The 13,020-nt window shown below is 39.5% G+C and overlaps 1 protein-coding gene across 2 annotated transcripts in view; it reads left to right on the top strand.

Annotated features, from left to right (window-relative positions):
• The window catches only part of 14-3-3zeta (tyrosine 3-monooxygenase/tryptophan 5-monooxygenase activation protein zeta), a 78,621-nt gene that overhangs the window by 23,005 nt on the left and 42,596 nt on the right, over positions 1–13,020 (top strand). For both annotated transcript variants that reach the window (XM_071673268.1, XM_071673269.1), the window contains exon 2: positions 11,502–11,606. In XM_071673268.1, coding sequence (XP_071529369.1) covers positions 11,507–11,606 — 100 coding nt within the window. In that variant the 5' untranslated portion in view covers positions 11,502–11,506. The remainder of the gene's footprint in view (positions 1–11,501; positions 11,607–13,020) is intronic.

Here is a 13,020-nt window from a genome sequence, read left to right on the forward strand (position 1 = left end):
CATTTATGAGCAAAAGAATTGAATTAAGGAAGCTGTAAAACCAAAACAGTATCATAGATTTATGATTACCATCAACAGTGGTGGATAGATTGATTTATAATTACCCTAGACGGTAGTAGATAGCTGATGGCAGGCTATATATATGCCACTTGTACCTAAATGGTACCAACACGGTTGACCACTTTCATAAATTTATAACTACCATAAACAGTAATGGATAGCTGATGGCTTGCTATATATGCCAACTGTACCTAGATGGTACCAAGAGGGGTTTACCTCTTGGTTTATGAAAGTGTGCATATATGCTGAATGTGTGATTGTACAGTGTTCTACATGTGCCAGTTCCATGATGTTTGACCAAGTCTACAAAGTCCAAGAAATGAAGGGAGGAATTTCATCATGGTAATGTGCATTTAATTTGAGGGATACATAGTTGTACCTATTATAGTATCACACATTTGATAATTCATTTGTGCAGGGTAACATAATGTGACCTCTTGTAGATTGAAAACCAGAAATATGGGCAAATTTTTCATGAATTGACCTAATGTGGATTGAAGACCAAAGGTTACTGATGGCTTTGAGGAAAAACTTCAGTCAGATATGGCTTAGAGATAATGTTTGCACAGAGAATTGAAATATGCCTGATTTTGCATGGAAATTTAAATGAATTGTAATATGAGTTAGTGAAATGTAAATGATTTTGGTTTCTAGTATATCCTTGCATTTTGCATGGTTTTAAACTGTTTACGTTGGCCTCATGTCACGTTTTGAGGACATTCATCTGTTCATGAGGAATTTGGTATTTTGTGAAATATTCATTTTGGGTGTATTTGAAAGGATTATATTGTTTTACCAGAGCTGGTGTGACATTCCCCTAGAATAGTCTAGCCAATATTATCTTAGACATAGCCAAGCATTCAAAAGTAAGGGGAAATGTAAGGTGTTGAAGCATATTCAGATAGCCAAGTTGATGTAAGAGGAGTATAGTGAAGGGGAATTTTACAAGGACAGTGTATGATTATATGATTAAAGGTGTTGATAGAGGAAGACCATCTGCAACGTGAGCAAATAGTGAATGAATACTGGAGGAAGAGAAATGTGTGAAGAATTCATGAAATGGTATGCCAGAGAGGCACGTAAGGTTGGATAAGTGGAGACTATTTTATTGTGGCCATCCCCTTGATTGGAGTTCCTGGGGGGTAATGGGGCTCAGAGAGGTAAATAATGTTTTTGTGAGGTGTCTTTGATAGCCTATTTATGATGTATGGGGAGGAAGTTATATACTCTTGGAGCAAGCCCTATCTCGTGAATTGTTGTAAATTATTTTTTTTATGTATGTTGTCAACATTTGTAGTTTTGTGTGAATATTATTTGCAGTATGGGAGACTGATAATAAAAAGAATAGAAAAATTATATATATATGTATTTGTTTATTTTGCTTTGTCGCTGTCTCCCGCGTTTGCGAGGTAGTGCAAGGAAACAGACGAAAGAAATGGCCCAACCCACCCCCATACACAATGTATATACATACATGTCCACACACGCAAATATACATACCTATACATCTCAATGTACACATATATACACACACAGACACATACATATATACCCAAGCACACATTTCACACTGTCTGCCTTTATTCATTCCCATCGCCACCTCGCCACACATGGAGTACCATCCCCCCTCATGTGTGCAAGGTAGCACTAGGAAAAGACAACAAAGGCCCCATTCGTTCACACTCAGTCTCTAGCTGTCATGCAGGATTTCCAGCCCCCCACGCCCTCCCCTTTTAGTCGCCTTGTACGACACGCAGGGAATACGTGGGAAGTATTCTTTCTCCCCTATCCCCAATGAGTGAGGAAAGATTGACCAAGAGGATATATGTGTCGGAGGTGGAGGGAACGAGGAGAAGAGGGAGACCAAATTGGAGGTGGAAAGATGGAGTGAAAAAGATTTTGTGTGATCGGGGCCTGAACATGCAGGAGGGTGAAAGGAGGGTAAGGAATAGAGTGAATTGGAGCGATGTGGTATACCGGGGTTGACGTGCTGTCAGTGGATTGAATCAAGGCATGTGAAGCGTCTGGGGTAAACCATGGAAAGCTGTGTAGGTATGTATATTTGCATGTGTGGACGTATGTATATACATGTGTATGGGGGTGGGTTGGGCCTTTTCTTTCGTCTGTTTCCTTGCGCTACCTTGCAAACGCGGGAGAGCGACAAGGCAAAAAAAAAATATATATATATATTTTTTTTTTTTTTTTGCTTTGTCGCTGTCTCCCGCGTTTGCGAGGTAGCGCAAGGAAACAGACGAAAGAAATGGCCCAACCCACCCCCATACACATGTATATACATACGTCCACACATGCAAATATACATACCTACACAGCTTTCCATGGTTTACCCCAGACGCTTCACATGCCTTGATTCAATCCACTGACAGCACGTCAACCCCGGTATACCACATCGCTCCAATTCAATCTATTCCTTGCCCTCCTTTCACCCTCCTGCATGTTCAGGCCCCGATCACACAAAATCTTTTTCACTCCATCTTTCCACCTCCAATTTGGTCTCCCTCTTCTCCTCGTTCCCTCCACCTCCGACACATATATCCTCTTGGTCAATCTTTCCTCACTCATTCTCTCCATGTGACCAAACCATTTCAAAACACACTCTTCTGCTCTCTCAACCACGCTCTTTTTATTTCCACACATCTCTCTTACCCTTACGTTACTTACTCGATCAAACCACCTCACACCACACATTGTCCTCAAACATCTCATTTCCAGCACATCCATCCTCCTGTGCACAACTCTATCCATAGTCCACGCCTCGCAACCATACAACATTGTTGGAACCACTATTCCTTCAAACATACCCATTTTTGCTTTCCGAGATAATGTTCTCGACTTCCACACATTCTTCAAGGCTCCCAGAATTTTTGCCCCCTCCCCCACCCTATGATCCACTTCCGCTTCAATGGTTCCATCCGCTGCCAGATCCACTCCCAGATATCTAAAACACTTCACTTCCTCCAGTTTTTCTCCATTCAAACTCACCTCCCAATTGACTTGACCCTCAACCCTACCGTACCTAATAACCTTGCTCTTATTCACATTTACTCTTAACTTTCTTCTTTCACACACTTTACCAAACTCAGTCACCAGCTTCTGTAGTTTCTCACATGAATCAGCCACCAGCGCTGTATCGTCAGCGAACAACTGACTCACTTCCCAAGCTCTCTCATCCCCAACAGACTTCATACTTGCCCCTCTTTCCAAAACTCTTGCATTCACCTCCCTAACAACCGCATCCATAAACAAATTAAACAACCATGGAGACATCGCACACCCCTGCCGCAAACCTACATTCACTGAGAACCAATCACTTTCCTCTCTTCCTACACGTACACATGCCTTACATCCTCGATAAAAACTTTTCACTGCTTCTAACAACTTGCCTCCCACACCATATATTCTTAATACCTTCCACAGAGCATCTCTATCAACTCTATCATATGCCTTCTCCAGATCCATAAATGCTACATACAAATCCATTTGCTTTTCTAAGGATTTCTCACATACATTCTTCAAAGCAAACACCTGATCCACACATCCTCTACCACTTCTGAAACCACACTGCTCTTCCCCAATCTGATGCTCTGTACATGCCTTCACCCTCTCAATCAATACCCTCCCATATAATTTACCAGGAATACTCAACAAACTTATACCTCTGTAATTTGAGCACTCACTCTTATCCCCTTTGCCTTTGTACAATGGCACTATGCACGCATTCCGCCAATCCTCAGGCACCTCACCATGAGTCATACATACATTAAATAACCTTACCAACCAGTCAACAATACAGTCACCCCCTTTTTTAATAAATTCCACTGCAATACCATCCAAACCTGCTGCCTTGCCAGCTTTCATCTTCCGCAAAGCTTTTACTACCTCTTCTCTGTTTACCAAATCATTTTCCCTAACCCTCTCACTTTGCACACCACCTCGACCAAAACACCCTATATCTGCCACTCTATCATCAAACACATTCAACAAACCTTGAAAATACTCACTCCATCTCCTTCTCACATCACCACTACTTGTTATCACCTCCCCATTTGCGCCCTTCACTGAAGTTCCCATTTGCTCCCTTGTCTTACGCACTTTATTTACCTCCTTCCAGAACATCTTTTTATTCTCCCTAAAATTTAATGATAGTCTCTCACCCCAACTCTCATTTGCCCTTTTTTTCACCTCTTGCACCTTTCTCTTGACCTCCTGTCTCTCTTTTATACGTCTCCCACTCAATTGCATTGGGTAAAACTGAAAGTTGATGGAGAGAGATGGGTGATTATTGGTGCATATGCACCTGGGCATGAGAAGAAAGATCATGAGAGGCAAGTGTTTTGGGAGCAGCTGAATGAGTGTGTTAGTGGTTTTGATGCACGAGACCGGGTTATAGTGTTGGGTGATTTGAATGCAAAGGTGAGTAAGGTGGCAGTTGAGGGAATAATTGGTATACATGGGGTGTTCAGTGTTGTAAATGGAAATGGTGAAGAGCTTGTAGATTTATGTGCTGAAAAAGGACTGATGATTGGGAATACCTGGTTTAAAAAGCGAGATATACATAAGTATACTTATGTAAGTAGGAGAGATGGCCAGAGAGCGTTATTGGATTACGTGTTAATTGACAGGCGCGCGAAAGAGACTTTTGGATGTTAATGTGCTGAGAGGTGCAACTGGAGGGATGTCTGATCATTATCTTGTGGAGGCTAAGGTGAAGATTTGTATGGGTTTTCAGAAAAGAAGAGTGAATGTTGGGGTGAAGAGGGTGGTGAGAGTGAGCAAGCTTGGGAAGGAGACTTGTGTGAGGAAGTACCAGGAGAGACTGAGTACAGAATGGAAAAAGGTGAGAACAATGGAAGTAAGGGGAGTGGGGGAGGAATGGGATGTATTTAGGGAGTCAGTGATGGATTGCGCAAAAGATGCTTGTGGTATGAGAAGAGTGGGAGGTGGGTTGATTAGAAAGGGTAGTGAGTGGTGGGATGAAGAAGTAAGAGTATTAGTGAAAGAGAAGAGAGAGGCATTTGGATGATTTTTGCAGGGAAATATATATATATATATATATATATATATATATATATATATATATATATATATATATATATATATATATAGCGGACGGAACCATGGAAGCGGAAGTGGATCATAGGGTGGGGGAGGGGGCGAAAATCCTGGGAGCCTTGAAGAATGTGTGGAAGTCGAGAACATTATCTCGGAAAGGAAAAATGGGTATGTTTGTAAGGAATAGTGGTTCCAACAATGTTGTATGGTTGCGAGGCGTGGGCTATGGATAGAGTTGTGCGCAGGAGGATGGATGTGCTGGAAATGAGATGTTTGAGGACAATGTGTGGTGTGAGGTGGTTTGATCGAGTAAGTAACGTAAGGGTAAGAGAGATGTGTGGAAATAAAAAGAGCGTGGTTGAGAGAGCAGAAGAGGGTGTTTTGAAATGGTTTGGGCACATGGAGAGAATGATTGAGGAAAGATTGACCAAGAGGATATGTGTGTCGGAGGTGGAGGGAACGAGGAGAAGTGGGAGACCAAACTGGGGGTGGAAAGATGGAGTAAAAAAGATTTTGTGTGATTGGGGCCTGAACATGCAGGAGGGCGAAAGGAGGGCAAGGAATAGTGAATTGGATCGATGTGGTATACCGGGGTTGACGTGCTGTCAGTGGATTGAATCAGGGCATGTGAAGCATCTGGGGTAAACCATGGAAAGCTGTGTAGGTACGTATATTTGCGTGTGTGGACGTATGTATATACATGTGTATGGGGGTGGGTTGGGCCATTTCTTTCGTCTGTTTCCTTGGGTTGAGTGTGTAAGGCAGCTGCTTGAAGGGTCATTTCCAGTGATATTGAGTGGCAAATTCGAGGTTGATTAACAGCTTTTGGGACTGCTTAGCAGCTTGTTGGTTCATCGGGCATCATGGTTCCTCCGAAAATAAAGAAAAAGCATTTGGCCACATTCTTTTGAACATATATACCAGATAGAATATATAGCACATTGTTAGTTGTACTTTTTTGGGACTTACGACATGCATGATAATAAAGTGTGCGTGCTGCATAAATACGACTTAGTACTAGAAATTGTACATGGAGATTGCCTTTGAAGAGCTAAAAGCAGTCTTGTGAAAAGTGGTAATTAGTACAGATAACTTTTTGGTCATTAAGATGTCAAAATCCTTGATGCAAATATTCAGGTGGATTGTTCTTTTATCTTGGTACAGTATTAATGTGGTACAAAGAAGGAAGCTGATTCACTAACTTGTACAGTTTTAAGTGTAATAGCATATCCAAGTCTTTGTACAGTTTTAAGTGTAATATATCCAAGTCTTTGTACAGTTTTAAGTGTGATAGCTCTAAGTCTTTGTACAGTTTTTAGTTTGATAGCAGGTCTAAGTCTTGCACAGTTTTATCAGTGTAATAAAGCAGATGTAAGTCTTAGAAGTCGAATGTCATAAGTGATGTCCACCAATGGACACTAAACTATGCTTTCTCGTAAGGGTTCTATAGAATTTATTCTGTTAATGGGTGATTACATTCATTGTTACTTGTTCTGCATAAATTGAGTAAGATCATCATGGTCATTTTGGATTATTGTATATGACAATTCTGTTTGTAGATAACTATACCATAGCTAGGAATGAGAGAATTTTGTAATAGTTTATGAGGCATCATAATATCTTTAAATCAGAAAATGGTTATGGTAGGGGTACTGTTTTAAGCTCATCATGGCCTGGGATTAGGCTACTTGGCTCGAACACAGTTTGAATGATGTTTCTCAGGTTTAAGTGCTAAATTATTTGCATAATAAGGGATATTAAAATCCATACTGTAGCAAGCATTTATTTGAACTTCACAAGTGCCACTAATGAAATGTTTTGGGATTTATCAGATCTGCAATGATTGTACAAGGGAATAATTTTATTGGGAATAGTGAAAATGTAATGTACCAAAGTAACAAAATAAGGATTTTAGTAACCTTGAAAACACAACCTGTAATTTAAAATGTGTAATTGATAATTTTAATAGTAATGTACTATGACAGTACACAACAGAAAACTGTTAAAATCATAGGGTACAAAAATTGATCAGAGCTGATAACTCAAGCTAATGTATTGAATTATGTAGATGTAAACAATTGAGAAATATGTCTGTAACTTGAACAGAATGTATTGTGGTGATGTATGCCATGGATTTGAGGTAGAATTTTAATCATATAATCATAAAATTAAGCACAAATTGACATTGCATTCAAATCATGGTGATAGAATAGGAGTTATTTTGAACACCTTCATTCAAATCATGGTGATAGAATAGGAGTTATTTTGAACACCTGATCATTGTTTTCTGTAGTAAAGTTTGCTATAAAACGTCTTTTGAATATGCTGATTTTTCATAGAATTTTTAAGTAAAATTGCCAGCCGCCCCAGGAGGGTATTGTCAAGGTCAAGTGGGTGGTGGGAACACTGTTAAACTTTTGCTTGAAACTGTTTGTTTTTCATATTGGTCAGCTTTGAATGCTGGAGAACTGTGTTCATAAAATCACTTTCCCCACAACCTGAAGTAAGATCTCAAGTAATTTGGTCATTCTGTTTTGTCCTAAATCCAGCTAAAAGCTGTTCAGTTTCCTTGAAAATTGGAAAATGTGTTCTCATTTGTATGTATGACTGATACATACCTGGTGAAGTCTTCAAGGGTGTTCCACAGCCCAGGCTGTTGAATTAGTTATTGATTGACCAGGTTGTTGGAAGCTGCATCCCTCAGGCCTATATAGCCCCCACAGCTTGGCTGGTCAGGGGGCAATAACTGTGCATTTCTATTTTGCCAAGGTAGCTCTGCTAGGAAACATGATACGTGTAGATTACATGTCACTGTTGTGATTGGCCAGGGATACTCTTGGTATAGAAACAGCAGTCAAATTCAGGTACAGAACTTGTCAAAATAATTGATGAAGTAGAGAATATGCAGATAACCCATGGAACTAAAATATTAAAAATTGTGGACAAGATAAATTTACTCTTGATATAAAAACCAATTTTTGATTTTAAAAAGATTTAAAGGGACCTTTTCCACAAGAGGGTGGTTCTTTTATTACAATAGGCTTAATTTCAATAAGCTTTACACATGGCATTAATTTTAATTTGTTTCCAAAGTTTTGCATAAATGCATTGTCTGCCCAGAATGGTAGACCTGATTTGAGTTATTGAATGTTATTGCAGTTGAATTAAGAAAGTGGGTGACTGTTGTTGATAGGTTGGTTCAATGTATGTATGGATCATGGTGAAGTGCTTGAGGATTGGCAATCCAAGTATATCGCCATTGTAGAGGCAAAGGGGATTATGGCGTATTCAAACTACAGAGGCATAAGTTTGTAGAGTATTCCTGGAAAATTGCATAGGGATGGTTTTGATTGAGAGGGTGAAGGCATTTACAGAGCATCAGATTGGGGAGGAGCAAAGTAGTGTTAGAAGTGGTAGAGGATGTGTGGATCAGGTGTTTACTTTGAATAATATATGAGAAATACTCAGAAAAATAGATGTATTTGTATGTGGCTTTTATGGATCAGAAGGCATATGATAGGGTTGATAGATATGCTGTGTGGAATGTCCTTAGAATATATGGTGTTGAAAGGAAGTTGCTTACTAGAAGCTGAAAAGTTTTTATCAAGGGTGTAAGGCATGTGTGTGAGTAGGAAGAGAGGAGAGTGATTGGTTCACAGTGAAGGTCGGTCTGCAGCAGGATTGTGTGATGTCACCATGGTTGTTTAATTTGTTTATGGATGGGGTGGTTAGTGAGGGAAGGGCACGAGTTTTTGAGGGTGGTGAGTATGTAGTCTGTTGGGAATGAGTGCCTGGGAAGTTCACCTATGAGACCACTGGTGGCTGATTTGAGTGAGGACCTGCAGAAGTTGGTGACTGAGTTTAGAAAAGTGTGTGAAAGGAGAAAGTTGCAAGTAAATGTGAAGTAAGAGCAAGTAAGAGGGACTAGTTAGTTGGGATATTAGTTTGAATGGAGAAAAATTGCTAGAAGTGAAGCGTTTTAGATTTGTAAGAGTGAACTTGGCAGTGAATGGAACCATGGAAACAGAAGCAAGTTATAGGGTAGGGTATGGGGCGATGAAGAATGTGTGGGTATGTGAAGGAATAGTAGTTCCAGCAATGTTGTATGGTTGAGGCATAGGCTATAGATAGGGTTGTATGGAGGAGGGTGGATGTGTTGGAAATGAAATGTTTGTGGACAGTATGTGGTGCGAGGTGGATTGGTTAAGTAATGAAAGGGTAAGAGAGATGTGTGGTAATAAAGAGTGGTTGAGAGAGCAGAAGAGGGTGTGTTGAACTGGTTTGGACATTTGGAGAAAATGAGTTGGGAAAGATTGACATAGAGGATATATGTGTCAGAGGTAGAGGGAACAAGAAGTCGGAGACCTAATTAGAGGTGGAAGGATGGGGTGAAAAAGCTTTTGAGCAATCCGGGCTTGAACGTAAAGGAAGGTGAAAGGCATCCAAGGAATAGAGTAAATTGGAATTATGTTGTAAACGGGTTGACGTGCTGTCAATAGACCGAACCAGGGTATGTGAAGCGTCTGGAGTAAACCATGGAAAGGTCTGTGGGGCCTGGATGTGGTTAGGGAGCTGTGGTTTCGGTGCATTGCACAAGACAGCTAGAGACTATGAATGAATGTGGCCTTTTTTGTCTGTTCCTAGCACCACCTCAATGAATGGTGGGGGGATGCTATTTCATGTGTGGCGGGGTAGTGACAGGAATGGATGAAGGCAAGCAAGTATGAGTATGTATGTGTGTATGTATGTTATGTAGTTATATGTGTGTGTATGGGGAATTACAATGTATGTATATATATGTGTATATGAGTGGATGGGCCATTCTTCGTCCGTTTCCTGTCGCTACCTCACTGATGTGGGAAATGGCGATTAAGTATGATGAATAAATGTAGACTATGTTTGTTGACATGCTGTCAATGGATTGAACCAGGACATGTGAAGTGTCTGGGGGTAAACCATAGAAAGCTCTGTGGGGCCTGGATGTGGAAAGGGAGCTGTGGTTTTGGTGCATTACACATGACAGCGTTGCCTCACTGGAGAGGGGGGTGAATGCACTTTCATGTGTGGTGGGTTAGTGATGGGAATGGATGAAGACAGCAAGTATGGATGTTAATGTACAGTATAAATGGATGTATGTATACGTTGAAATGTATATGTATGTGTGTGTGTGGGTGTTTTATGTATATACATGTGTATGTTGGTGGGTTAGGCCATTCCTTGTCTGTTTCCTTGCGCTACCTTGCTAACGTGGGAGATGGTGACTAAAGTATAATAAATGAATGAATAAAATATTTTATATATAGCGTTAATGGGATGGCCTTAGTTAATGCCTCAGCATTTCGTACCATCTTGGCTAACATTGAAAATATACTTGTGTGTATTTTTGTGTTAAATGCAGAAAGTTAGGAAAATTCATGGATATTTGCATATTCAGAAAAAGAAAATGATTAGTTAGAATTCCCAGGTACATTTGGTTCAAAATATTCAAATTACTAATAGGTGAATATGGGAAATTTCATCTTTCAAAGATTTTTTCTGCAGAGTTTGCTTTGGTTGGCTCTTAACTAAATCCTGAGTTAATGAGTATCTATATAGTTGGAATATATATAGGAGGAGCAGTTTTTTTTTTTTTTTTTTATTTAGAATATTACATTGTGTAACCTAAGGGTGCAGACTTATTGTAGGCTAATTTGACATATCCACATACTGAGCAGTATATGAAAATGTTTAAGCTGTAGTATCTGGATGTGCAATGCCACTGCATCCATTCATTACTATGTTTTGCTTTGAACTTGAGACAGTTGATTTAAGGAAAAGAAAATAACTTGCACACTTGATTCAAGGAAAAATGTAATAACTTACACCCAGACACCAATGGCTGGGTTATCCATTTCTGTTTAACAAAACATTTATGTTGCCAGTGTTAGTCTTGCTACATAATGCATAACAGCATTTTATTGTGAAAAGGAGGTAAATTGATATGCAGTTAATGCATGTCATGTTTCTGGGTAACTGATACATGTAGATACTTATTTGTAAACAAAACTTGTTTACTAATTGGAAGTTTAGATTAAAATGAATATCACAAGTGATATGATTTTTCCTTTTAAACTTACAGAAAAGAATTTTTTTGATAAACTGATGATAAAGTGCAGTAGATTGGTAATCCATTCATGTTTTATGTTGGACCACTTTACTGGAGGGATGGAATGAGAATATACTTTTGTAAGCAAACAAGACTATACAGAGTTGTGGTTTATAGCACTCTGGATAGGCAGTTGTGTCATCTTTGAAGAGATTTTTGAATATTTTTTTAAATACCTTAAGACACATTAAAATTGATTGCTAAGAAAATTCTTTCCTAATTTCAGACACAATGGGAGACAAGGAAGAACAAGTGCAGCGGGCCAAGCTTGCCGAGCAAGCAGAGAGATACGATGATATGGCTGCAGCCATGAAGCAAGTCACAGAAACGGGTGAGTGTTGGTACTTGATCCCACATTCCTCCACCCCCCCTCCTTTTTTTCTTTCTTGCTTTCCAAAATTACATGCATTGTTTTTCCTAATGGGAACTCACTTTGGAGAGGTTGCTGTGGTAGAAAAGTTCCTAGGCTGGCATGTCCAAATGAAACCTTACATGCTACATAGCTCACACCTTCATAAGTCCTTGATATTATTATTTTCTCCCAGGATGCTAGCTCTTTTACCCCCATACTATCTATCTCTACATTCCTGCTGCCCATTACTTCGAGAACTCCCTCTAGGAGGTAACCACGTCAAAAGTCTCTCCATAATTGGAGAACTCCAGTTAAAAGTTGAAGTGTGGTATTGCGAGTTTGTGTAAAGTGAGTGGAGAACATTTAACTATTAACCCCTTTTGGTGCTCAGTTGATGTTTTTTAAGCCTTGCGTTCAATTGATATATTTTTTAAGCCTCCTTCGTTGTTTAAAAGATGTAAAAAAGAAAATTTTTTTTTTGAGTGCAAAGAAAAAAATGCAGTATTCCAAGAGTTGAGAAAAGGCTCTCGATCTCCCACTGTGGTCATTAGTTGGTTATGGGGTCTCCAGGCAGCTCCAGTGACTTTGCCTTTATTTGCATTTCCACCAATGGCCATCCAAGTGATTGCTGAGGGTGCGGAATTCAACTTAGTCATGAAATTGCACATGCCGATTGATGTTCATAGCACCCAGTTAACAATAGTAGATTTATGTTCTTGGAAATTGAAACAGAGGCCCTACTCCAAAAAAAGAGAAAAATGTGGGTCCTGGGGACTAAGGGTTAATGACTAAGAAGTAGGTTAATGACTAAGAAATAATAAGTTTATGGGAAATATGAAAAGTGGTAGTTTGTAATTTCTGCCTGAGTTGTATTTTATATTTTTTGTGTGTACATTGGAAACTTTTAGTTTTGTACAGTGAATGAATGAGAGAGAAATTGGCATAGGTAGTTAGGATTTTTCTTGATTTGTTAAGATTTGGCAAAGAGGAATGTGTCTCATTCTAGATGCCATTGAACCAAACTTTAGGGCAAGATTTTGCAAAGAGGAATAAATGTCTCATTCTAGATGTCATTGAACCAAACTTTAGGGCTGCAGTTGTTGTTGCACCACCTTATGAGAATTGGGTCATTCTTATAACAAGAATCACTGGAGGTTTTGCTTGAAGATTTAGGAGTGACAACCAAGGGTATTCGACTTCCAGTGCTCTCCCTTGGGTTTGCATTCAAAGAATTATCTTGGTCCAAATGGGCAGTTTTGCTATATATTTCTCTTAATTATGAGGAGTTATCCCAATGGGTTTGTTTTGGCTAGGGTTTGCGATGGTCCTGTTGGTGGAACTGGGGTTATGTGAAGAAGAGTTGGGATATCTTTTCATTTCCAATAGATTTACT

This window comes from Panulirus ornatus, chromosome 18 (genome assembly GCF_036320965.1).
Source record: "Panulirus ornatus isolate Po-2019 chromosome 18, ASM3632096v1, whole genome shotgun sequence".
Taxonomy (NCBI): Eukaryota; Metazoa; Arthropoda; class Malacostraca; order Decapoda; family Palinuridae; genus Panulirus; species Panulirus ornatus.